Raw genomic sequence first — 24850 nt, forward strand, 5'->3', positions numbered from 1 at the left:
AGTCAAAACCCTGCTGGAAGCTGCAGTGCTGGGGATGGCCACTGACTTTCTAGCCTAATGTGGGGTGAGGGGTCCTTAATCTTTTTACTCAGACAGTCCAGAAGAGACCCTGCCCTGGACTTGTAGGCCTCTCACTAAAGTTCAGGGTTCTTAATTCCCATCCTCACCTGATTGTACCTTTCTGGCTCAGAACACTCCCGGGGACGTATCCCAAGTGCTGCCGTAGAATGTGGATGCAGGCAATTAAAGGTGGCGTGTCTGTCACAGGACACCTGGGTTCCACTTCAGCTGACTCCTTTACCTCTTGGCTTTTGGTTCTTAAGGACCAGACACAGCTCTAGAAATGTCAATTCAGTCTGACTGCATTGTGTCTAAAATAGCAACCCCAGTGCGCACAAGGCTGGCTGGCTGTAAGAGAGGTATCCTTCAGTACAGTCAGCCCAAGCCTCCTGTCCCTCACTACAGTGACTCCCCAGACACAGGCAAATCTCTCCCTCCTCCCTGTGCTCACTGCCACCCCCACTCAGCCTTTCCTGCCCTGGCTCTAGCTCGCGGAGGTTAGCCAGCCGCTGCAGGAGAAAATTGAGTGTCTAAATTTGGTGACTAGAAATGATTCACACACTTCTAATTTCAATGGAAAACCCTTGCAGGGATCTAAGGTGGCTGCCATTCCTTGTTGCTGTGTCCTAGACCCACAGTGGTGGCTCTGGGTGGCTGTTACGAAAAGGCAAGTCTGCATCTGGCCTCTACCAGTGCAGAGGGGGGCCTGCTGTCTGCCTTCCCGCAGACCCTGGCTGTGTGCTGCACTCCCCAGCCCTGGATGAGGAGAGAGCGGGCAGCTGCCTAGCATTCATATGCAGAAGAGTTCCTGAGTGTTGGACCAGGAAAAGGGGTGAGCTGGATCGAACCGCACAAACCCGCATCTGAACTGCCAGCAGCCGGCACACTGACCTGTCCGGCTCTCACTAGTAAGAGGCTCAGCAGGGCCCTTAGTGGTGGGGAAACTCAGTGGGATATCACCGCCTTGATCCTTGGATAATCCCAGCTCAAGTACTTCTAGGTAAGGTGATACAGAGCCTGTTCCCTGCCAGTCTGGCTTGGGCTGAGACCTGATGCCAAGCCCTGGCCCCAGCTGAGCGTAAAACCCCTGTCTGGCCAGGTACATGCCATGAGCAGGATTTTCAGGTGACTGGTGTCCCCTGAGCAGGTGCCGTCACTGGCTCTGTCTGATTCCTTGTGCAAGCACAAGTGCTGCTGGCGGCTGCTTCTCGTCCCATCTCTGACCCTGGCTGTGCTGGCTGCTTTGGAATTCCTGGCTCTCTGCCGACCAGTCCCATGCCAGTGCTGTGCCCATCCAGAGTGCACCATCCCCATGGCAGGCACACCCCTGCCCCAAGGGGAGGGCCGTTTGCCCACCATGAGCGGTTACCCTAGTTAGATGCTGCACCCATGTGAAAGCAGGGCCTCTTGTGCCCTCTCTGCATGACTCAAATAAGCCTTGCAGTCTCCCTGGGGCTGGAAGGCCTTGAATCAACATGATACCACCTTGGGGGGTGAGGGGGTCTTCCAGCTGCATGGACCTGTTTGAGAGAATGCCTGGAGGAGGGGTCTGGCTGCTCCCTGCTGTCATGGCCGCATGTGGGGACTGGTACCACCGTACTCCCCTAGGGCCTGTGCTGCGTGTGGCCATGTATCCTGGTCCCTGCAGCAGCTCCCTTGGGTGGTGCATGCCTGCCGCAGCATGGCATGGGCACTAGCAGCAGTGTGCGTGCGGATCACTAACGCTAGGGGTGCGACGCCTCCCGGTGGGAGGGAATAGCAAGCTCTGCCCAAGCTCTGGGTGGTCTGTCCCCAGGGCAGGGAATAGGGACTAGCCTCCCCCGAGCCCAGCACTGATGTGAACGGGGCTCTCCCTGCTCTGGAGCAGGCTGACAGCTAGTGACTGGGAAGGGTCTTGCTCCTGCTGGCTAGTGACACTCCCCTCCCAAGGCCCACCCCGGGAATGGCTCCTGAGGCTGGCCAAGAGGCGTAACCCAGTAGCTTAAGAGGTTGTGATTAATGTTAAAGTAACAGACTCCTTGTTTAATCTCTGGGTGTCGGTAACGTTGGACAGGTTACGCGGGGGACCGATCGTGTATGGAGTGGAGAGGGAGTGAGGTGCTTGGCCATGGGCCGCTGCCCCACTGCAGGGAACTGGCTGTCCCGAACCCCCTGTTGGAGGCGGCTCAGAAACCAGTGCCCGGCTGTGCTGTTCACTCAGCTCTCTGGGGGTGGCGACTCCTGCAGTAACCGGTGCGAGTGCAGTGCTGCGTTCTGTTCTGTGGCGGCTCTGCCGGAGTATCCGTGTGCTTTCCCGCTATGCACTTAGCAGGGTGGTGGATCTGCCTGTGTTCTCGATCCCCGGGGGAGCAGGGCGCACCATGCGGGGTCTCTCTCAGAGATTTTGCTGTCTCTGCTGCTCTGTTTCAGCAGAGGTCTGGCAGGCAGCAGCCCGAGTGGACGGTGGAGAGGTTTGGGATGGCCCTTAGTTCCTGGGGGGAGTTCATTCCGCTGTCTGGAGCAGGTCCTGGAAAGGCTGCCGGTCCTGGGAGAGCCCTATGGTGTCAGAGGAGCCAGTTGTCAGCACCTCATGTCCCACACCTTGGGGCTCTATGGAGCTGTCTACACAGTAAAGAACCACCTGCAGCTGGGCCGTGCCAGCTGACTCGGCTCCTGGGGCTGTTTAGTTGGTCTATAGACATCTGGGCTCAGGCTGGAGCCCAAGCTGAGGGACCCTCCCACCTCACTGGACCTGGAGTCCAGGCCCCCACCCAAGCCCAGCTGTCTCCACTGCAGTGAAACCCCCACGGCATGGGCCAGTGCAGCTGTACAGACAGACCCTTGGATGTGCCGGACTCAGGGTGCGGTTCCCTAACTCTGCAGCAGAAACAGTGACAGGTTCTCCCACACCTGCAGTGCCTGTGAGCCCCCAGGGCCCATCCCATCCTGCAGGGGCAACCAACTGCCCCAGTAGAGTGTGGACACTGCCCACCAAACTGGAACTCACTGACCATCAGATGGCAGCTGTCTGGCTGCCCCCAGCGTGGTCCTGATTCCAGCCTGTGGGGCTAGCACATGGGCTCCGATGTGCAGGAAGTCGGACGAGATACCTGCTGGGTTCTCCTGGCCTCCGCGTCTGACTCACAGAAGTCTAAACATTGTGTCCATTCCTCTAGCTTCCTGGTCCTCCACTCCTGGGGCTCCCCCAGGAAATGTCCCCTGGTGTGGACTAGCTCTGGGGTCCCTGGCCTGCAGGGCTGCGTGGTGGCCAGCTCTCGTTACCAGCTGGGCCATGCTAGGAGAGGGCAAGAACTCCCTTGCCCTGCACACAAGCAGTAGCTGTAGTGGTCATGGCTGGCCTGGGGGCTGGCGAATGGGAGGGTGATGCCCCAGCCAGTCTTAGTAGGACATAGCCCACCTGCGATCAAAGCTGGAGCTGCTGGGAGCTGGAGCCAGCAGTGGGAAGGGGCTCCTGTGGGTCCTCACTTGTCACTGGGACTTGGATAATCTGCTGGGGTCTCTGACTTCTCTCGCCAGGTGTCACAAGGTGCAGGAGTCTCTGCTCAGCTCGTCCAGCGGGTACAGCAACTACCGGGGCATCCTGAACTGGTGTGTGGTCATGCTGGTGAGTGTGAGCAGTATCTGAGCTTTCTGCATTGGGGGGCCAGGGACAGCTTCTCCCCACCGTGCGGGGTGTTACTCATCCAGGGTGCTGAAGGCTGGTGTCTCTGCTGGGGGCCAGCCATGCTCCCTTGCACCTGCTCCTCTGGGCATTTATGCCCAAACCAGCACGCTGGCTGTCGCTCCCTGTCTCATGCACGGAGCCAGCCAACTGCTCTGCTCCAGGAGAGCCATGAGCCAGCCAGACACTGCACCTGTACCAGCCTAGCCCAGTCCTCACTGCAGGGCAGTTCTAGACCAAATCCCACCCAAGGGGGTAGCAGCAGTGCTGTGATGGAGCCTGTCTGCATGCTGGGCTCCCCATGGGCTCCCCATGCTCTGTGCCGAGAAGCAGTTTGGCAGCTGAAGGTTTCCACCTGCAGCCCAGACCTGCTCCGGCAGGTTGCAGGACTCATTCAGGGGAGTTGTGACCCCACCCCCGGCTGTGGCTCTGCAGCCAGAACAGGTGCCCCGGGGTGCTGGTTAATCCGGAGTTTGGGTTTAATTTGATTTGCCTGGGAAAGGGAGCAGAAGAGACTTGGCGGTAGCAGAGCTGCTCTCTGGTAGAATTCACTCTTGCTCATGGCATGGAGCAAACTCCCCGTCGCTGCGGATGGTGGCAGCCCTGCCTCGTATTTCCTGGTGGCTCAGTCTAGCAGTGAGCACTCCACTCCGACCTGCTGCCACCCTCCCTGCCCCAGCATCTCCTCATCCCTGGCAGCTGGTGGAACTGCCCTGGGCTGGCTCTGTAATGGGCACAGCTGTCTACACCTGCCTCAGCACCCTCCTGCCTCTCTCCCCTGGCAGCATGAGGCACATGGCCCCAGTGGCCTCCGGGACACCTGCAGCAGGGCCTCTGTCTCAAACTGGACCCAGCTGGGATCCAAGGACCATAATGACCCAGTGGCCCTGCCTGAACCAGCCTGGCACATGCCTGCACAGAGCCTTCGCTGGCAGATCCACTCCCTGGGTGCCCTGCCTCCTCCGACCCGAGGCAGCACCTGTGAGCCTTGCCGAGCAGCTGGCTGGGTTCTGCTCTGGGCATCAATGGATTCATTTGGCCTGGAGGCAGTGACCCTAAGTCAGGCAGGAGGAGCCGCATGAACCTGGTCTCCTGCTGGCCCCTTTACTAGGAGAAACGCTTGTTGACTGAAGGCCTCTGACCCTTTCCAAAGGGGACTGGGGAAGCTGGGATCTGCAGCACGCGCTGTGGCCTCTTATCTCCCTCATGACTCACGTCCTGTGCCGGCAGTGGCCCTTGTACTGCCTTCTCTCCGTGTGATGCAAGCGCTCTCGTCTAGATTGGGACACTGGCACGTAGGGCTGGGGGAGGGAAGAGGCTCTTGCTGGATCTGGAAGTGACCCATGTGGCAGTCAAACGCCTTCCTGTCAGCACAGGGCCAGCAGTGGAGGCTGTTCACCTGCCTGAGGAACTGAGGGTTAAGTCCCCACCACAGCTCTGGGGAGACGCTTGCGGTGCAAGTCCAGGTGTGGGGGGGAAGAACATGTCTGGGGTGGGAAGCTGCAGAACCCTGCCAGCCAAGCAGGGCCAGGGCAGACTCTGGCGACCCATAGCCCTGTGCTGGACAAAGCTGACTGGCTTTCTGGCCAGCCCCTTTTACGCAAACCCCTACATGGGCTGGGTGGCAGCTTCTCCCCCCCAACCTCCGCCTGGGGCTGCACATAGACCTGACCGACCCCTGTGAGGCTGGGTGCAACCATCCAGGCCTGAGGCCTGGAACGTGCCGTACTGACCCCAGTGACGGGAGTGTGGCCTGCGAGACCCCTGCCAGCCAGCTCTTGTGGGGAGGGGGGCGGAGCAGCAGCCTGAGGGGTCTCGCCTGGTGAAGGGGGGTGAGGCTCAGCTCTTGCAGGGTTTGCCTGTCCATCTTGCCCCCCAGGCGCCCTGGGGCAGGAAACTTGGCACCTAGCCAGTAAGTGCTCGCCCACAGCAGGCGCTTTGTCCTGGGCTGCTGGGTTCCCGGCAGCTCCCCAAGCTGCTGGCACGGCACCCGTCCCTGCTGGTCACTGCTCGGTGCTTGCCTCCCGTGGGCTGCGTGGGAGTGCTGAGCTGAACCTCGACCAGCAGCGGGGTGGGGCTGGAGCTGCCGGCAGCGGGAGGGCGACTGTTAATAACCTGACGTGGAGCTGCCACGTGGCTGACTCTGGCAGGGTCAGGCTTGTGCGGCAAGGCCCCTTTGTGGGGCTAGGAAACCACCTGATGCTGCAGCTCAAAGCCGAGCCCAGGCAGGAAGAGCTCTGAGCCGAGCGAACGGGCAGGACTGAGCTGAGGGAACGTCTCCAGGCAATGAGCTGCGCTGCAGATGCCCAGGGCCAGCGCCCAGGCTGCCAGACAGGGCGGGGGGTGGCTCTGAGGGCCGTGGTAGGAAGCAGCTGTCCTGCCCCAAGCCAAAACAAATGGGGAGCAAGTGTGGGAAGAGGGTGTGAACTCCGCGTTGTGCGGTGGGGAGCGTGTGACTGCCGAGCACAGGAAATGGAGAAACGTGCGCTTGCTCAAAACTTCCTGAACTCGCAGGGTAGGTACATCCTGGAGCCCAGCCCAGCCTGCGCCAGGGTAGCACACGCAGGGTCTGGCTGAAGTGCCCTGTCTTGGGCACTGACAAACCAGCCAAGCTCTGCTCAATATGGGGCAGCCTGGTTCTCTGGGGCTCAGAAATGCCCTAACCTGACTCCGGGGCCACATCTTCCCTTGGGGCTCTGATCTCACTCACCCACCTGCCCGGGAGCCAGCGAACACTGGTCCTGTCTCCCCACTTATGGGAGAGGGCAGGTCCTTGCTCCCCCCCCCCGAGAACAGCTGGACAGCCTGGTCTGCACCCTATGGCCTCAGCAGTGGTGCTGGTGGCCTACAGCAGTGACTTGCAGTGACGCAGTGTGGGCTCTGCTGCCCTCTGAGGGGAGGGGACAGGGTGGGATCTGACTTGTGTTCTGACAGCCCCACCCTGCCATGCTGGGCACAGCACAGCTGCCCACGTGGCCTCTGCCCCCCAAGCTTGCAGTGAGACCCACCGAGGCCTGTTGGCTAGTTAAACTAGTTGCCTGTAAGCAGGGATTGTGCCGCTCCCTTGGGCCTGACCCCCGTGCCCTTCAGAGCAGCCTCTGAGAGGCTTCACTGAGGGATTCGGGAGCACTGGCGAGGCCGGGTTGGCACCAGGGACAGACCAGTGGCCAGACCCTGGGGTCCTGCCGGGCACAGGCTGAGCTTGCAGGGGCAAAGGCCTGTGTCTTCTGGGGGCAGGGTGGGAGAAGCAGGGAGCCCAGTGACATGCTCTGGGATGCTCCTTGGGGGTGAGTTGCTCTGAAGGGTCTAACCCCCCCCCAGCTGAGCCTCCTGGAAGCCCTGTCCCTGCTGAGCCGAGCCCGGTGTGGAATCCTTCCCCCTTTCCTTCAGGAGCCGAGCCCAGGCTCCGCGTCCCCGTCACTCCCTGAGTAACGCTGGCTCCTTCTCTTCCAGGTCTTGAGCAACGCCCGGCTCTTCCTAGAAAACCTCATCAAGTAAGTGCTGACCCCTCCTGCTCGCACAGGGCCAGGCTGTGGGGCTGCTCTGGCTGGGCAGGGGCTGGCTGCAGACCCACTCCCACGGCAGAGCATGACGGGACCTGGTCACCTATGGCATGAGCAGCAGGGGCTGCTGAGTCAGCTGTGCAAGTTCTGTCACAAGCTAAAGGTGCCCCACAAAGCAGGGTCCCTTCAACCCCCTTCTCCCTGCCCATGCTGAGCTCCACACCACAGACCAGTAATGCCAGGTGGGGCGCACTGCTCTCCCATCCCGCGGGGCAGCTCTGCCCACCATGTGGGAATGAAGCTGGACTCTGCAGCGCTGCTCATGAGCGGTGAGGTCTGACCACATGGGCCCAGTGAGTGTCCTGTCCGCTGCCCGAGGCCTCTCGGTAACCCCCTCCAGGGCTTGGGAGCCTGCCCCTGCGCTAGCCACGGCCACCCTGCACATGCCAAGGGCAGGGGTGCCACCCTGTGGTACTAACATGTACTGCAACTTCTGAAAGTGGCTTTCAAACCTTGCCTGTCAGGACCAGGCCCCTTGCCCCGCCACGGAGCTGGGAGCTCTGACAGTACAGGGATGGGCTTTCCTTAAATCTGCAGCTCAGGATGGTCCCGAGCGCCGCTCGGGCCTGTGAGTTCTCATCCTGGGCCACTAAGAGTCCCAGCGTGGGTCTGCTCAGTCCCTCGTGCTGAGTGCAGGCTTGGAATGAGGCCTGGCCTGGCTAGCTAAGACCGCAGCCTCTGGGTGTTCCCGTGCCCATCAGCACTGTATGGGACCCCACTGCAGACTAGCCCTGAGAGGGGCTCAGGTGGTCTGACACCCAAGAGGAGTCCTGGAGAAAAGCCAGCCCCTCTGGGCAGAGGGGAGAACCCCTCCGCCCCCACTGCTAGCTAATCTGAGTGCTAACGAGTAACTGTGCTAATGGCAGGAGACCCTGCCCTGGAGGGAACTAGCCCTGGGGCAGAGGTACCTGTGGGGGATGTTCTGGGGATGCCAGCAGTGCATTGCTCCTGCCCAGTGTACATGGGGCAGGGCTGTATGGTCCATGTCTGTGGCTGGTGGGAGGGGGGAACCGTCCTCTGGACAGGGACCTGCTGCTGATTGCTCCCCGCTCCTCCACGTGGGCTCAATCACAGTGGGGACTCGAACCCATGTGGGCAGCCAGCCCCAGAGCCCTGTGCAGCACGTCAGGCAGGAGCTGCCTCCAGCTCACCTGAGACACGTTTCTCCTACAGATACGGGATATTGGTGGATCCAATCCAAGTGGTCTCCCTGTTCCTGAAGGACCCCTACAGCTGGCCCTCCTTGTGCCTTGTCATTGGTGAGTCTGCGAGAATCCTGCCAGGGCTGAGCTGGGCCCCACAGGAACTGGCTGCCTCCTCTCCTAGCCGTGTGGAGCTGGGACAGGCCCGCCAGAGCTCACAGCCCTTCTCCAGCAGCCTAGGGCAGGGTTGTGCCCTGCTGAGGGCTCTGTCCAGCCCCTCAGCATCACCAGAGCTGGGGCTCTTGCTCCCCAGGGGTCACAGCCTGACAGGAGGGGACTTCCCCCTGGGTCTAGCTGAGCCTGCCCAAGCCCAGGGCCTGCCCTTCATTCACCAGGTGCTGCCAGCACTGGGAGCTGCTCCGTAGAGCAATCTGCCAGATCCCAGCCCCTGCTCTCCTGCTTAGAGCACTAGTGGGGAGGGGGGCGTCCAAAGGATTCACTCCTCAGCCCATGCTGCTTGCTGAGGTGAGCACTGGCCGTTGCAAGGGTTCACCCAAGGGCTGAGCCCTCCAGTTAACCCACCTGATCTTGCAGATGGGCTCCTCCAGGCACTGAGCTTGGGCAAATGCTGCAGAAAGCCCGGTTGCTGGTAATGAGATCCTTGGCTAGTGGGGTCAGCCTGGGCTCTGGGCCAGATGTGCCTTTAACCACATCCAATTCAGACCTCCTAGCAGCTGCACTGGGCTTCTCTTCACTCCTGGTCTGTCACAGCTGTCCTGTCTCGAGCTGGCTGGGCTGGTAACCCATGTGCTCACTGGGGTCCTTCACAGATACAAAGGAAGGGCCTGAACCAGGCGCTAATGTTGCCAGCTGGAGATCCGTCCCTAGGATGGGGGTGCAGGGTCTCCATAGCACAGCCTGCAGGAGTGATGCAGGGGGCAAGCTCCTAGCCTCTGCCCCTCTCCTTGCTCAGCCCCCTCCTGTCCTCCCCGAGAACAGAGCTGAGCGCTCAGACAAGCCACAAGCCCTGTTCTGGGAGCAGTGGGACTCCAGGGGTGCTGTGAACTCTCACAGCATCGCTCGGTGCCTTCCTGCTGCCCCTCATGCCGGGGTCAGCCTCCCGGTCCTGTGCACCAGCAGCCTGTCTGCTCCCCCACATGCTCAGACTCAGCAGGGAGCGAGGCAGCGTATGGCCAGCTCCTGCCCCAGGGCCCAGCTGTGCTCAGAGCTCTCCAGGGTCCTGAGGGATGGGGCTGGGTGTGCTGACTGTTCTTTGCTTACAGTGGCCAATGTGTTCGCGCTGGCTGCTCTGCACACGGAGAGACGCCTGGCAGCGGTGAGCCCCTTCACGTGTGGCCGAGACAGAGCCCGGGGGGTCACACTTGGGTTACAGCCACTGGGCTGCTCTGGAGCCTGTGGCCGGGGAAATGCATGGGCAGAAGGGGACTCGAGGATAAGAGCAGGATGATTGAGACGGGTGCTGTGACACCAGGCTGCAGGCATGGCACTGCCAGGCCAGAATGGGGGGCTCAAACTGGGCCCCAGGAGCTGCCTAGGGAACCCCCTGGAGTGCTTGGGAGGGAGGGAGAGGCTCTGGACTGGCCTCTGCACCAGATAACGGGACACCCTGCCTTGTCCTCAGTCCCACAACCAGCAAGTGTCCATGGAGCACTGAGCGGTGCCTCGTTCTGCCCTGGCTCCATCTCCTCTGTGCACCCCAGCAGTGGCCTTAGGCCTGTTATTGTGGGGATGGGGGAGCAGCTTGGGGAGGAGTGAATGGGGTTAGGCTAAACCTGACAGGTGGAACGAGCTCTCGGGCTGCAGCCCAAAATCCCTGGCGTGAATCTCACTGACCTGGTCTCCAGCAGCTGCTGTCAGCATGTACCAGCTCAGCTGCCTGCAGGCCCCTGGAGCAGTGAGTGGTCTGCTGGGCCCTGCCTGGAATAGCTCTCCCCAGGGGAGCAGAACTCGAACAAGGGCACCTCTCCTTCAGAGGGCCTGAGCCCCACCACCAGAGCAGAGTGCCCAGGCCAGCAGCACTGTGGGGCACGCTAAGCTGCAAGCGTGTTCTGGGCCTGGCCTGTCTGAGGGGCCATGGGGCATGCCCCCAGGCGGGAGGAGCAGCTGCGATTCCTGTTCCCAGGTGGGAGGCCCAGCACCTGGCTCTGGCAAAAGCCTCGATGGGGCCCAGTCCTGGGTAGCAGAATGTACCTGCAGCAAAGCGACCAGGGTAAGGGCGAGTGCTGCCTTCTCCGGCCGTGCCGTGCTCCGGGGGCAAGCCAGGGGGAGAGATTGTCAGTCTCGTGGGAGCAGCCTCACCGGAGGAGGGGTAGGGCAGAGGACTCAGGGTTGTTGTACTGGCCTCATGTGTCTCCTGGCTCCCCACAGGGCTCCATCTCAGAGAATGTCGGCTCCATCATCCATGCGTGCAACCTCCTGACCATCCTGTGTTTCCCAGCACTGGTTGTGCTGATGGTCTCCTCCGTCACTCCGGGTAGGTAGTGAGCCCCCCGCCAGGCCCTGGCTGTCAGCGCTGGCTGCGTACGGATGTGGGCTCACACTGCAGGGACCCCCTGGGATACTGGGGACTCGGGGCTCCCCAGGTAGGAGCAGGGTCAGCTGGGGATGCCTGAGGTGAGGCTGCAGCAGTGACCTGCTCTGGGGAGCTGCTGTCTGACCTTGACCCTGTTGGTCTCTGAGGCTGGGGGTCCCTAGGGACAGGGTGATCTGGGGGTCTCACCTCCAGTGTTAGATGCTCGCTGGGCAGGGCCAGTGAGTCGCCCAGGGAAAGCGGTCCCTGCAGCAGTGCCTCACAGGTCACTCACACTACCGGCCTTCTCTCCCCAGTCGGTGCCGTGTTTGCTCTGTCCATCTACACCATCCTCTTCCTCAAGATCTTCTCCTTCAGGGATGTGAACAAGTGGTGCCGAGCCAGGGGCCGGGCGAAGGCTGTGCGTGTGCGCCCAGGTGAGCCCCGGTGGTGGGCAGGCAGCTGGTGCAGCGCGCTGTGCTGCCCTGCGTGACCAGAGCGGCAGGCGCATGCAGCCGTTCCCCAGTCCCAGGAATGCCGCTATGGCCTCTGATTTGTGGTTTTATTGCAAGCTAGTGGAGCTTCCCTCTCTGGGGTTTGCAGCCAGGTCTCGCTCTGGCACCATGCACGAGTGTGGAGCTCGTCTGTTCCAGGAAGGGAAACCGCCCTGGCCACAAATGGCTCTGCAGAGATGGGCGCTGCAGCTGGCTCTGCTTTAGTGCGACTGCCATCTCCACATGGGGGGGTCTCTGCTCCTCCCACGTGACTGCCTCCTCCCACGGCGTGGGGCTGGCGAGTCTCTGCCGCAGCCCTAGTGACCCCAGGGCCTTCAGGCTAATGGCTGTCTCCGCTCCTCTTCCAGCTTCCGGGCTGAAGAAAGCCAATGGGGAGATGGTGCCGAGCGGCGTGTGCTATCCAGCTAACCTGACCTATAAAGGTAACTGAGCTCCCGGCCTGCAGTGTGGGGCGTTAGGCTGTGATAACTGGGAGGTGCTTATTGCCCAGCACACCCGGGCTCCTCAGCTCTCTCCCAGAGCAAGTGCTGCTGAAATCCCGGGTGGGCCAGCTGGCCACGGGCGCTGATGGCAGCATGGAACTCGCCCCAGAACTCTCTCAGGAGCATAGGAGGCAAATTCAGGCTGGGGAGAACAGGGCTAATAGTCACCTCCCAGCTCTGCCATGGCAGGACAGTGACCCAGGTGACAGGCTGCTGGCACCTACCTGCAGCCTCACCTGCCGGCTCTCGGAGAGCCCTGCTGAGGGTTGAACGCTGGTGTTTGTTGAAGGCAGTGGTCCTGCTCCATAGGGCTGTCCCAGGAGCTTGGTGCTCTGGGCAGGTGGTGTCAGTGCTGCTTGTTCAGAACCTCAGTAACTATCGGTGGGGGCGCTGGGCCGGGGCGGGGGCACTGATGTGACTCTGCTGGTCTGTTTCAGACATGTACTACTTCCTGTTTGCTCCCACCCTCTGCTACGAGCTGAACTTCCCTCGCTCGCCCCGGATACGCAAGCGATTTCTGCTCCGCAGGCTCTTTGAGATGGTAAGGCAGCCTCGGGCCCTGCTCAGTCCTGCTCCTGAGCACTGGGCCAGTGACAACCCTCCGGACTCGGCCAGTGCCGATTGTGGGTGGCCCACAGACGGGGCTGGGGCTGCTCCTGCAGCACCGACTCCAGCTCTGGAGGGTGGGCTGAGGAGAGTCCCAGGCTGGTGTCTCTGCAGAGGTCTCCTGAGCAGGCCTGGGGGCTTGCCTGTGGCTGTAAACTTCCCATTGTCCTAGCTGGTAGGCAGCAGCATGCCTGCTGGGGGGCAGGAGACCCCCCAGCTCAGTGGCTGCGACAAATCCGGCGTTGCTCCAGGACGCCAGCCTCCTAGAGCAGGCTCCTGGCTTGGCTTGAGAGCTGCCATGCTGGGACATGGGCAGCAGGGGTAGACTTGGAGGAGTGTGGCCTGGTGCCTGGATGCCACTTCGGTGGGGCAGGCACTGAGGGGCCCATATGCCTCCTGGGCCTGTCTGCCAGGTCTCCAGCATCTGAGCGGCCAGGCGTCCGGCATGGGCCTGTGCTGTGCAGGGGTGGGGCCCTGCCGATCTCACTACTGCTGCCTCTTTGTCTCCAGCTCTTCTTCATCCAGCTGCTGGTGGGGCTGATACAGCAGGTATGTGGACAGGGCAGCAGAGACCATTCCCTGTGTGGCTCTTGGTGGGAGGGGGCACATTGGGTGTCTCTTGGCTTTCTCCAAGCACAGGAATAGCTGAAATGGGCAGAGGCGGGGTGGTAGGCAAGAGCCCCCACCATCACCAGGCAGGCGTAGCCTCTGGTTGACTCAGCATGCGGTGCCAAGTGCTGGGTGCGGAGCGGGCTGGAGCCTGCTCTCTCCAGGGCCCTCCTGGCCGAATCAAAGGACAGACACTGCCATGTTCCCATCACAGGGAACTGAGTCCTTAAGAACTGAGTGGAGGCTGGTGCAGTGGGGGGGACCCCTAGGAACAAAGGGCAGACACAGGCTCCCTGATGAGCATCTGTGATTAACAAAGTTGGATGTAGGCCCCTGGCGGCACATGGGACTCCAGTGAGCGTCCGTGGGGCAGGTTGGCATCAGCCAAGCAGCTAGAGAGGCTGAACAGGGGCAAGGACAGACTTGCCAAGCAGGCAGTGACCGCAGCTGACTCAGGGGGGTCAGGCTTGAGGACTGGGTGTGCTGGGGGGAGCAGCCTGACTGTCTAGAGCTAAACTTCTTCTTTCAGTGGATGGTCCCCACTATCCAGAACTCGATGAAACCTTTCCGGGTGAGTCACCAGCCTCCCTTATATCCGGTCTGGGCTACAGATTCCCTCCCCCAGCTCTGACTCCGCAAGGTCCCTGTTGTGCATCTCTCCTCTCCTGCGGGGCTGTTGGCTCAAGCCCTAGGTGGGCAGGAGGTGGCCATCTCCCCCTCTGTGCTGCTTATGCACTGGCTGACTGGCCACAGCTGGGTTCAGCCGGGCCCCCCAAGGGGCAGCACCTCAGAGCTCCGTGGAGAAGCTCCGTGCACTGCAGCCGGCTGTGCAGTGCCATAAACGGACAGGGCTTGAAGGCCACTCGCGTGGCCGCTGACCTGTGGCGTGCCCCACAGAGGGTGCGTCCTTCCTTAGCAGGCCTCAGCAGGCAGGTCAGCAGGGACCCCAGCCCTTCCTGCCAGTCTGGGATCTGAACAGGCCTTGCCACTGAAGGAACAAGGCTGTGAGTGCTGCTATTTGGGAGGGAGTAGGGGAGTCCTGAAAGCAGCCTTCTCCCCACCCCCTTGCTTGTCCTGGCCAGCTGGGACTGACGCTGAGCTCTCCTTCCAGGATATGGACTATTCCCGAATCATAGAGCGCCTCCTGAAGCTGGCTGTGAGTACTGCAGCTCGAATTCACCTCCCTCCAGGGCTGGGGATGTGGCGGCCTTCCTGAAACAGGCTGCCAGCACTGTCTGGCTCGGCAGAACCTGCTATTCCATCCCCAGGCCTCTCATGGGCAGCAGCTGGCAGTAATGCCAAGGGGCGGCTGGCTCTGCTCTCCAGCGGGGAACTCCCTGGAATGCCTTGGGTACGAGCCGATTCTTGGCGTCGGCCAAGGGTTTGAGTTCGGTCTGTTCCTTTCTCTGGGCAGGTCCCCAATCACTTTATCTGGCTCATCTTCTTTTACTGGTTCTTCCACTCGTCCCTGAACGTCCTGGCTGAAGTGATGCAGTTTGGCGACCGGGAGTTCTACAGGGACTGGTGGTGAGCCGTGATCCACTCGGGGGGGCCCCGCGAGGAGCTGTCTGGAGGGGAAGTGACAGCTCCCCAATGGCCCCAGGCCCATATCAACAACCCTGCGTGGGGGCCGGGGATCCCCTTGGACTCAGCTAGCCATTGTGGCGAGCTGCAGGAAGCACCTTGGAGACTCTGGCTGTCGTCTCCGTCCCTGATGGGAGACAAGACTGTTTAACGCATGTAGCAGTGTAGAGACGCCATGTGGCTTGTCTGTGTAACCCCGTCCTGCTGCCCACCCCTGGGGTGAGGGGTGTCTTGAGCCCCCTGAGACTGGGAAGACCCTTACATAGCACTTCCAGTGCCTTCCTGCTGGGCTGGGGGCTCTCCAGGAGCATGTGCAGGTGCTGCAGGGAAGGGAGCTCCTGCACTGGGAGAGACACCGTCATGTCTCCATCTGTGCTGAATACCTGGGAGCACCTCCAGCTGCCTCCTCGTGATGCTGTGCCATTGACCAGTTCTTTCTGGTCAGTCTGGCTCCCCAGGGATGGTGGTCGGGTGTCGCTGTCCTTGGATACCCTGCTGGAGGCCACAGCCCAGTCACAGGAGGGTCACTCGTGGTCAGTCTGACCCCAGCAGAGCACGTTGGCTCTGCCAGGGGACTTCCTGCAGCTCCATGCACGCGCTGCGGCCAGAGCTGCCTGGGAAACCCAGGCCCATGGGAGCCATTGGACAAACCCTGCGGGTGTTAGTCTGAACTGCAGTTGGAAATCAGGGTTGTACTTCGGGTCCCTCTGCCCCTTCCCCTCTTCCGGCTAAACATGACTGGCCAGCGAGCAGGGGGTGCCCTTCCCTTGGAACTGGTCCAGCCGGACCCCCCCCTGGGATGGGGCTGCTATTAAATGCACTTCTCCTACCAGATGGCAGCTGTCAGACAGTGCTGCAAGGTCTGTAGCTGGGGGCAGAGGGGAGCTGGGGCCTGTGAAAACCCCCTCTGCTGCTGGGCATCTAGCTGGGAAGTCCTCATGGCCCCCCGGTGCTGGATGGAGTGCCAGTCCCTGTCCTGCTGGGGTGTGGCCAGAGCTGACTGGCCGTTGGGAGCAGAGGGGTTGTGCTGGTCCCAGGTCTCCTGCGTGCCCGTGGCTGGGACGTTGCTGATGCCGGTTCTCTCTCTCCCCCAGGAACTCGGAGTCGGTGACATACTTCTGGCAGAACTGGAACATACCGGTGCACAAGTGGTGTCTCAGGTACAGCTCCCCATGGCTCAGCGAGGGCCTCCCAGCCCGGTCTGCTGGGGGCTCGGTGTGGCTGCTCCTGGCTGCATGTGCTGACCTGGCCGTTCCCTTGGGGTGGAGGGGAGGCCCTGTGAGCTAATAGCTTGGTGGAGAAAAGCCAACTAGAGAACACCCTGAGCCCCTGCGCTGGGGCAGACAGCAGCAGGCTCCTGCAGGGCTGATCAGCATGTGAGGACGCTCCTGGGAAGGGGCAGCTCTGAGAACCTAGTTCCTTGTCCTCGCAGGGCTGGGGGATGCTCCCAGACTCCCTCAGCTGCCACTCCCGGCTGCTGCTGCCTAGTTAACAGCCAGGGCTTTCCTGACTGCTCTGCTTCCCCCCCTCACCCCCACGCACTAACTCCTGCTCTTCTGTTCTAGGCACTTCTACAAGCCAATGATCAAGAGGGGGGTCAGCAAATGGACAGCCCAGACTGCAGTGTTCCTGGCATCAGCTTTCTTCCACGAGGTTGGCAACTGGCTTGCTCCCTGGTGGGAGGGAGGGGACTCGGCGTCGGCTTTGTGTTGCAAGAACTGCGTAAAAGGCCTGACCAGAGTAGAGGAGAGCAGCCTTCCCACCAGCACGCCCTCAACGGGACAGCCAGCCCGCAGCACAAGCCTTCAGTCTGCAGCCCTCTCCTCCCAGTGAGAGCGCAGACACAGCAAACTCTGCTCAGCGCTGCCCACAGGGATGCTTCCAGGGGTCTAGTTCTGGGCAGCTGGGTCTGCGCTCTGGGCTGACTTGGGTACCAATCCTGGGGGAAGGGAGGATGCTGGGAGTGGGCTGCGGTTAGCAGGCTCAACCATCCCTCCCCACTCGTAGCTGAGAGGGGTGGATCCAGGAGGGCAAGCAGCAGCAGCTCTTCTGACCTTGTGGGGGAATGCAGTGCAGGTTGGGGCCATGCGTGGAGCTGATGCAGAATCTTCTCTCCTCCAGTACTTGGTGAGCGTGCCCCTGAAGATGTTCCGGCTGTGGGCATTCATGGGGATGATGGCTCAGGTAAGACCTGGGAGGTAGGAAGGTCACCTGCCTCCTTGGGTTTCTGATCCTTTAAGGGTATCTCCATTCTAGCATGCTGGAAAACTAGGTCTTCTCCACTGCAGTAAACCACATGGAACCGTAGGGAGATGCCTGCACTAGTATAATTCTGTTGGCTCCAGGTAGTTGACAAAGTCCATGTGTTCTTCTGTAGCTGCCTTCTTCAGAGGCTCCTTCTCAGTGCTCTGTGGCAACCACCGCGCCTTTGGGCTCATGAGCCAGGCAATGGGGCCTGTCCTGGTTATTAAAACACCCCCCTCGCATGGTATCTGTGCTCTGTTCTGCCCACTTGGTGCGTGACAGCCTGTCTTTGAGGCTTGGAGTCCAAGCTCTGACGCTCCTTCCCCCAGATTCCGCTGGCCTGGCTTGTGGGAAGGTTCCTCAGAGGCAACTATGGGAACGCAGCCGTATGGATCTCCTTGATCATCGGGCAGCCAATAGCCGTCCTGATGTACGTTCACGACTACTACGTGCTCAACTACGAAGGCAGTCAGTGATGCATGTGGACTCCCTGTTCCTCCCTCTCCTTGTGGTGTCCGCAAGGAGCCTGGCCGGGGTCAGAGCCCCCACCTCCTGCTGCTCTCCGAAAGCCTCTGGGACTGACTGTAGCACCAGCACATGTGTGGAGATGTCGTCTAAGGAAGCTGCCTTGTCTTTTTTTATATGTGTGTAATCAATGGGGATGAGTATTTTTGTGAATTGAATGTTGGATCAATGCAATATTCTCCGGTGAGAAGCACTGGGGAAGAGGAAGGGCCTCCACAGGACCCTTCTCTCCTGTCACTGGTGTTAATGCTCAGGATCAGATTCTTGAGAGGGCATTTCCCAGGCTCCTGTAACAGGCCTTGCAGGGTGTTCAGGACTGAGCTTAGGGCCTGCCCAAGGCGGCACCAACATCTTCTGAGGCCAGTTGGAGAGCTTGGCTAGCTGAGCCTTCAGAACATGCTTCTGCTCTGACCACCTCTGGAATGTTGTCCCTGTCTTGGCAGTAGGAGATGGGCACCTGCTGCCTTGTCCCTAGGAGCTGGCCAGCAGCAAGGGCTGGGCCTCCATGTAGGGTGTCAAAGCTTTAATGTGGTGGCTCCTTTGCCCTGCCTGGTGCAGAGAGGCAGCCAGCTGGGAGCTGCCATTTTTTAAGGCACTTTAAAAGGACTTTCACGAAGTCTCAGATTTTGTTCTCACTCCGTCCCATGTTCAGACATGCCAGCTACCGCCTCTTTAAAAGGCAGCTGTTGCTGAAGGGTCTCTCCCTAAGGCCTGATCCTGCAGCCCTCCTGAGAATCCTTCCTGGTACCAGCCTCTCGCTGCAGGACCCAGCAGATGGCAGTGGGCTCCTCAGACATGCACCAAGGTGAACCAGGAGCTGCCTGCTCTTGTGTGAAGCTCCCCGTGTAGGGGAGTCTCTGTTCGTGGCCACCCCGCATGTGCCTCTGGTTTCTGTACTGTGCACAGGTTCCACTTGGGCTCCTCTCAGCGGTCCCTGTAGTCCGTCCTCGAGCACGCCCAGGTGGCCGCATTGCCCTCCATGGCTGCGCTGCTTGGGGGGTGTGACTGAGATGGCAGGTGCTGAATGTCCCCTGTGGGGGGCATGAGCTGTCCATGCAGGGGCCACAGTCCCTTGTGCTGCCCCCATCTCCAAATGTCTGCCCTAGCAATGTCTGACACTTGGTCTGTGTCTGCCAAACTGTCAATAAAGCATCTTTTCCAAAACTGTCCCCTGGCTGCCTTGCTGGGGGTGGGAGGGAGGAAGGCAGTGCACTTAACTCCAGTGCCCTTGCTCAGGCCCTCCATGGAGCTGGGCTTTTCTCAGGGGAGGCACCAGCTGCATCTCCTCCATAGAGCTGGGTCCAGGGCAGTGACATGGACTGAACTAGCAGGAATGGCCGTCTCCATGGCACAAGCATCACTCTCACAACTCCCTTCTAACAGCAGCTAAAGGAGTGTCTGATGGGCTGTGGCATGGGAGCAGGAGGGAACTGGTGCAGCCCTGCACCTCGGCCATGTTTTATTCAGTCTAGTGAATGCAAACATCACTTAAGCTCTGGATCTGAGAGCCGGAACCCTCTGCCACCTAGCGCTGGAGCAGGGACCAGGGCCTGCATTGTAGACACAGCTCAGGTAATGCTGCTCACAGACAGGGAAGAATTGGCAGGAGAAGTAGAAGTGGGTGGCAACCTGGGCAGCAGTGACCATGAGATGGTTGAGTTCAGGATCCTGACACAAAGAAGAAAGGAGAGCAGCAGAATATGGACCCTGGACTTCAGAAAAGCAGCCTGACTCCCTCAGGGAGCTGATGGGCAGGATCCCCTGGGAGAATAACATGAGGGGGAAAGGAGTCCAGGAGAGCTGGCTGTATTTTAAAGAAGCCTTACTGAGGGCACAGGACCAAACCATCCCAATGTGCAGAAAGAAGAGCAAATATGGCAGGCGACCAGCTTGGCTTAAAGAGAGATCTTGGGTGAGCTTAGATACAAAAAGGAAGCTTACAAGAAGTGGAAGATTGGACAAATGACCAGGGAGGAGTATAAAAATATTGCTCAGGCATGCAGGATTGAAATCAGGAAGGCCAAATAACACTTGGAGTTGCAGCTAGCAAGAGATGTTCAGAGTAACAAGAAGGGTTTCTTCAGGTATGTTAGCAACAAAAAGCAGCCAGGGACAATGTGGGATCCTTACTGCCTGGGGGAGGCATCCTAATGACAGATGACATGGAAAAAGCTAAAGTACTCAATGCATGGGGGGTGTGTAGTCCCGTCACCCCCCGCTTGGTCTTCACAGACAAGGTCAGCTCCCAGACTGCTGCACTGGGCAGCACAGTATGGGGAGGAGGTGACCAGCCCTCTGTGGAGAAAAGTGGTTCAGGACTAATTAGAAAAGCCGCACAAGTGCGTGGTGGGATGAAGTGGGACTGTTCTTAATGTTTCCTCTGAATACTGTGGGTGCCTCAGTTTCCCCTGTGCATTTAAGTCTCTAGGGGGTGAGATTATGCACACGGTCCCTTTGCTCTGCAACAAATGGACAGCACTCTGTCTCCTGGCAACTAATGGCTGCTAAAGGAGAACAAAGGAATCGGGTGACCTCCTGGCCTCGGAAAGGAACAAAGCCTAGAGGAGGAGGGGCTGGAGGATGAGTCAGTTTGGGGCTGGCTGGGGCTGAGGAGTGAGGGCAGATGAGTGTCTGACTCACTGCCCTGCCCAGGATGGACCCAGCTGAGGCATCCGGTTCTCTGTACCTACAAGCTCTGTTTTAGACAATGTTCCTGTCATCGAATAAACCTCTGTTTTACTGGCTGGCTGAGAGTCACGTCTGACTGCAATGTGGGGGTGCAGGACCCTGTGGCTTCCCCAGGACCCCGCCTGGGTGGGCTCGCTGTGGGAAGCGCAGAGGGGCAGAGGATTCTGAGTGCTCCAAGGAGGTGAAGCTGTGTGAGCTTCCTGCCCTGCAGACAGTCTGCTCCAAGGGTGAGGAGGCTCCCTAAAGTCCTGCCTGGCTTTGTGGGGAGCAGTTCCAGAGCAGCGCCTGGGGACTCTGTGACATGAGTCCAGATCTAATGCATTCAAGGGTGCTGAGGGAGTTGGCGGATGTGATTGTAGAGCCATTGGCCATTATCTTTGAAACCTTGTGGCAACTGGAAAAGGGCAATTCTAGTGCCTGTATTTAAAAAAAGGAAGGAGAAGGTGGGGAACTAAAGCCTCGCTTCAGTCCCTGGAATAGTCATGGAGCAGGTCCTCGGCAAATCCATTTTGAGCATTTGGAGGACAGGAAAGTGATCAGGAACAGTCCATGTGGATTCACCAAGGGCAAGTCCTGCCTGACCAACCTGCTAGTCTTCTATGATGAAAACTGGCCCGCTGGATCTGAGGAAAGTGGTGGACGTGATAGCTGGACATTGGCAAAGCTTTTGATAGAATCTCCCACACTACTCTTGCCAGCAAGTTAAGGTATGGGCTGGATGAGTGGACATGAAGCGGATAGAAAGCTGGCTAGATGGTCAGGCTTAAGGGTAGTGATTAACAGCTGCCAGCTAAACACTGAGCTGTTATCAAGCAGAGTGCCTCAGGGCTCGGTCCTGGGGCTAGTTTTGTTCAAATCTTCAATAATCTGGATGATGGGATGGATTCAGGAGCAGCGCCAGGATTTCTGATGCCGAAGGCGGATGGCTATTTCACCGCCCTCCCCCCCGGCTCCGGTGGACCTACCACAGTCATGCCGGCGGACAGTCCGCTGCCAGAAGGGCTCCGGTGGATCCGCAGTGATGCCGGCGGGTGGTCCACTGGTCTAAAGGCTCCCGTGGACCTGCCGCAGGCATGACCGCAGTAGGTCCACCGGACCTGCGGGCTGCATCCCCCAAAAATTCTGGCGCCCCTAGGCCATTGCCTAGGTCGCCTAAATGGTAGCACTGGCCCTGGATGGATTGCACCCTCAGCAAGTCTACAGCTGACACTAAGCTGTGGGGAGAGGTAGATAGGATATAGAGGGATCTAGAGAAATTAGAGGATTGGGCCAAAAGAAATCTGATGAGGTTCAACAAGGACAAGTGGAGAGTCCTGCACTTAGGACGGAAGAATCCCATGCACTGCTACAGACTAGGGACCGAATGGCTAGGCAGCAGTTCTGCAGAAAAGGACCTGGGGGTTACAGTGGACAAGAAGCTGGATAGGAGTCAGCAGTGTGCCCTTGTTGCCAGGAAGGCTAACAGCATTTTGGGCTGTATAAGTAGAGGCATTGCCAGCAGATCGAGGGAGGTGATTTATTCCCCTCTATTCAGCACGGGTGAGGCTACAGCTGGTGTATTGCACCCAGTTTTGGTCCCCCTGCTACAGAAGGGATGTAGACAAGTTGAAGTGTCCAGGGGAGGGCAACAAAAATGATTAGGGGGCTGGGGCACATGACTTACAAGGAGAGGCTGAGGGAATTAGGCTTGTCTAGGCTGCAGAAGAGGTGAGAGGGGAGTTGATAGCTGCTTTCAACTATGTGAAAGGGGGTTTGCAAGAGGATGGAGCTCGGCTGTTCTCAGTGGTGACAGAACAAGAAGCAATGATCTCAAGGTGCAGTGGGGGAGGTCTACGTTGGATATTAGGAAACACTATTTCCCTAGGCGGGTGGTGAAGCACTGGAATGGGTTCCTTAGGGAGGTGGTGGAATCTCCTTCCTTACAGGTTTTTAAGGTCAGGCCCTGATTTAGTTGGGGATTGGTCCTGCTTTGAGTAGGGAGGGGGCCTAGATCACCTCCTTAGGTCCTTTCCACCCCTAATCTCCTGTGGCTTTTAGTCTCAGCCGGGGAAAGACAAGGCAGGGGTGCCCCCCTGAAGAGTAATGCTACCCCTTTACCACTGGGTCAGAAGGAAAGTCAGTCTGCCAAGCTGCTAGCAATGAAGAAATAAAAACCCCTCCAACTCCAGCTTCAAGGTCCAGCGGGGTCCATCTTGGCTGTGTACTAACTGAATGGAGGTGGCAGTTTCCCACCCCCATGCACAGGGCCAGTTCCAGCTTTTCTGCTGCCCCAAGAAGCACGTGGGGGTGAAGGGGGGAAAAGCTGAGCAGCAGCACTTTAGCTCCAGCCTGCCGCTTTGACAGCAGTTCAGGGGCACGTCCTCCCTCTCTTCCCCTGCGGTAGCAATTCAGCAGCAGCTCAAAGAGGAAGAGAGGGAATGAGGGTCCTGCCCAAGACCCCGATACTGGACAGAGTGTTGCTCTGAGCACCTGCTTTGCCAATGCTGGTGCCTGGAGCTGGCCCTGGCTCCGGCTCCATGACCATAACCTAACTTCCTTCTAGGTATCTAACAAATGGCTGATTTCATAGATAAACTGTGACAGGAGCAGCTGCCTCCCAGGAGGGTTACCCCAACCCCTGCCCATGAGTGGAGGGTGGGAGGTTGCACCCTGCACCGTGGGCTGGTGCAACTAAGGAGAGGGTGGTCATGGCTTCTCAGAGGAAATGAGACCCTGGCCTGAGGGTACCTGGTCAATGTAAGGCAGAGGGGGTGGGCTGCAGCCTCTTCTCACTGTACCAGTGCTGGCTGCAGCCATCTGCTAGTCCTACCCTTCTTCTGGGGGTGAGGGCTGCCTCCCAAGCCCCCTGTCCCAAGTCTTCGAGCAGGGTCAGCTCCAGCTGAAAGTGGGAGGACTGGACCTCCCTTCACCTCCTTCAACACTCCCCTAGCAGAGTCCCAGTGCCCCTGGCTGCAGTCCCAGCCCCCAGCAGGGAGCTTAGCCAGGGCAGTGGGGTGCAGCGTTAATAGGGCTGCACAAAGGGGCAGAGCAGTTGATGGCGCTATGCCCCTGCCACCACATCTCTGCACTGATTCCTCCCACCCTCTTGGGAAAGGTTTCCAGAGGCAGTTAATGGAAATGAGCAGTTGTCACTGACCCCGCTGCAGTGAAGCAGAGCATCTCGGTGCCTCAGTCCAGCCCTGCTGCCAGCGGACCTGAAGGGGGAAGCCCGTATCAGTGCCTGACCAGCAGGCAGCAGCGCAATTAACGTTCACGGCAAGGGGCTCCAGGCGCTGCTGGGTGTGGGTGGGAGCAGATCCAAAGAGCAAAGGGAGCCCAGAGCAGTTCAGGGGAGAGGCAGCTGGCCCGGGCAGAGGCTCGAGGGAACAGGGGTGGTGCTGCTGTTCCAGAGCCAGTGCTTAGGGAGCCATAGCTGTGTGCACAGCCGGCTTGCGTTGAGTGTGGGACTTGCTGGCGTAAGGTGCGCTGGCCCCACTATGGCAGCCGGCCGGGGGGGGAGGTGGGTCCTTCCCTGGAGCTGAGGAGGGGGAGCACTAGGGGCAGAGGAACACCCAGGGCACCAGCTGGCAGATAGGAGCTGACCCCTCCTGGCCGGCTGCTCTCAAGGGGCAGCAAAGAATCCAGAGCCAGGCTAACACGGCTACCCCTCTGATTCTCAAGGGGCAGTTAGCACCTTCCAACCTAGGTACCTAGGCCTGCTGGAGCTGGGCAGCCACTCAGGGATGCGGTCAGCACCTGCCAGCCCCCGGGGAGGGAACCTTCATTGGTCAGGGATGCTGTACAACTGCCTACAAGGCCCCTTCCCTTGCGTCTAGCAGCCCGCACCCCCCTCGGGCTGGAAAAGTCCCAGAGCTGCTGCAAACTGCCCTAGCAGCAGGCCTAGAGGTGAGGGACCGGACGTGCCCTCACACAGGCAGCCTGGCAAGGAGCTGAGTGCAGGGGAAGCAGGGCTGGGGTAGCTGCCTGACTGTGATTACCCACCATTTACATCGGTAGCCAGGGCCGGTGGGGGAGCAGTTACATGCTGCACCTTGTCATTGCCTTTCCCAGCTAGGGAAGAGAAGGAGCTGCCTTCTTCCGTGGCAGGAGACAGACAGTGTAGGGTGCTGGGGGGGAAGAGACAGACGGGCAGGGGCTGAATGGGAGTGGAGGCACAGGGCCACCAGAGGGAGGGAGGTGCAGGGCCACATGGTGATGGGGGAGGGGATGCAGCGTTACATCGGGACAGAGGGTGACTGAGGGGGGCAATGGGGGGACAGGGACATGACATTGGCTGAGTAGGGCCACAGAGCCACATGGCAATGGGAGGAGTGGGGGTGGAGGGACATGTGGACAGGGACAGATGTGCCTGACTGAATGGGAGGCGAGGGGTCAGCCCAGGGCCTGCATGGGGGAAGCTCCTTAACAGTCCCCCTCTACCCCCCGCCCAAAACCACCACCCCCGGTCCATACTTTTCCAACACCCAACAACCCTCCAAGTTCACACCCAGGCTCCTTCCCAGCAATCTACTTCCCTCTGCCACTGACTCCCCACCCCCCCGGACTGCATTGGGGGGGTGCGGGACATACGGTTCTGTAGTGTAGTTTAAATGAATTATTACTCTGGCTTCTGTAGTAACGTGCCTAGGAAGGAATCTATGT

General features: G+C 59.7%; 1 protein-coding gene and 1 long non-coding RNA gene across 2 annotated transcripts in view; one reads left to right on the forward strand and one right to left on the reverse strand.

Moving 5' to 3' along the window:
* Positions 1-18534, forward strand: part of DGAT1 (diacylglycerol O-acyltransferase 1) — a 28018-nt gene extending 9484 nt beyond the window's left edge. Inside the window, exons 2-17 of the mRNA XM_050939406.1 lie at positions 3577-3664; positions 7175-7215; positions 8458-8543; positions 9710-9762; positions 10815-10920; positions 11274-11393; positions 11819-11893; positions 12391-12494; positions 13070-13108; positions 13698-13739; positions 14280-14324; positions 14583-14695; positions 15847-15912; positions 16318-16405; positions 16874-16936; positions 17326-18534. Of these exons, the coding sequence (XP_050795363.1) occupies positions 3577-3664; positions 7175-7215; positions 8458-8543; positions 9710-9762; positions 10815-10920; positions 11274-11393; positions 11819-11893; positions 12391-12494; positions 13070-13108; positions 13698-13739; positions 14280-14324; positions 14583-14695; positions 15847-15912; positions 16318-16405; positions 16874-16936; positions 17326-17472 (1276 nt within the window). The 3' untranslated portion in view covers positions 17473-18534. The remainder of the gene's footprint in view (positions 1-3576; positions 3665-7174; positions 7216-8457; positions 8544-9709; positions 9763-10814; positions 10921-11273; positions 11394-11818; positions 11894-12390; positions 12495-13069; positions 13109-13697; positions 13740-14279; positions 14325-14582; positions 14696-15846; positions 15913-16317; positions 16406-16873; positions 16937-17325) is intronic.
* Positions 1-24850, reverse strand: part of LOC127044510 (uncharacterized) — a 158414-nt gene that overhangs the window by 79023 nt on the left and 54541 nt on the right. The window lies entirely within an intron of this gene.

Source organism: Gopherus flavomarginatus, chromosome 2, assembly GCF_025201925.1.
Source record: "Gopherus flavomarginatus isolate rGopFla2 chromosome 2, rGopFla2.mat.asm, whole genome shotgun sequence".
NCBI classification, from domain to species: Eukaryota; Metazoa; Chordata; order Testudines; family Testudinidae; genus Gopherus; species Gopherus flavomarginatus.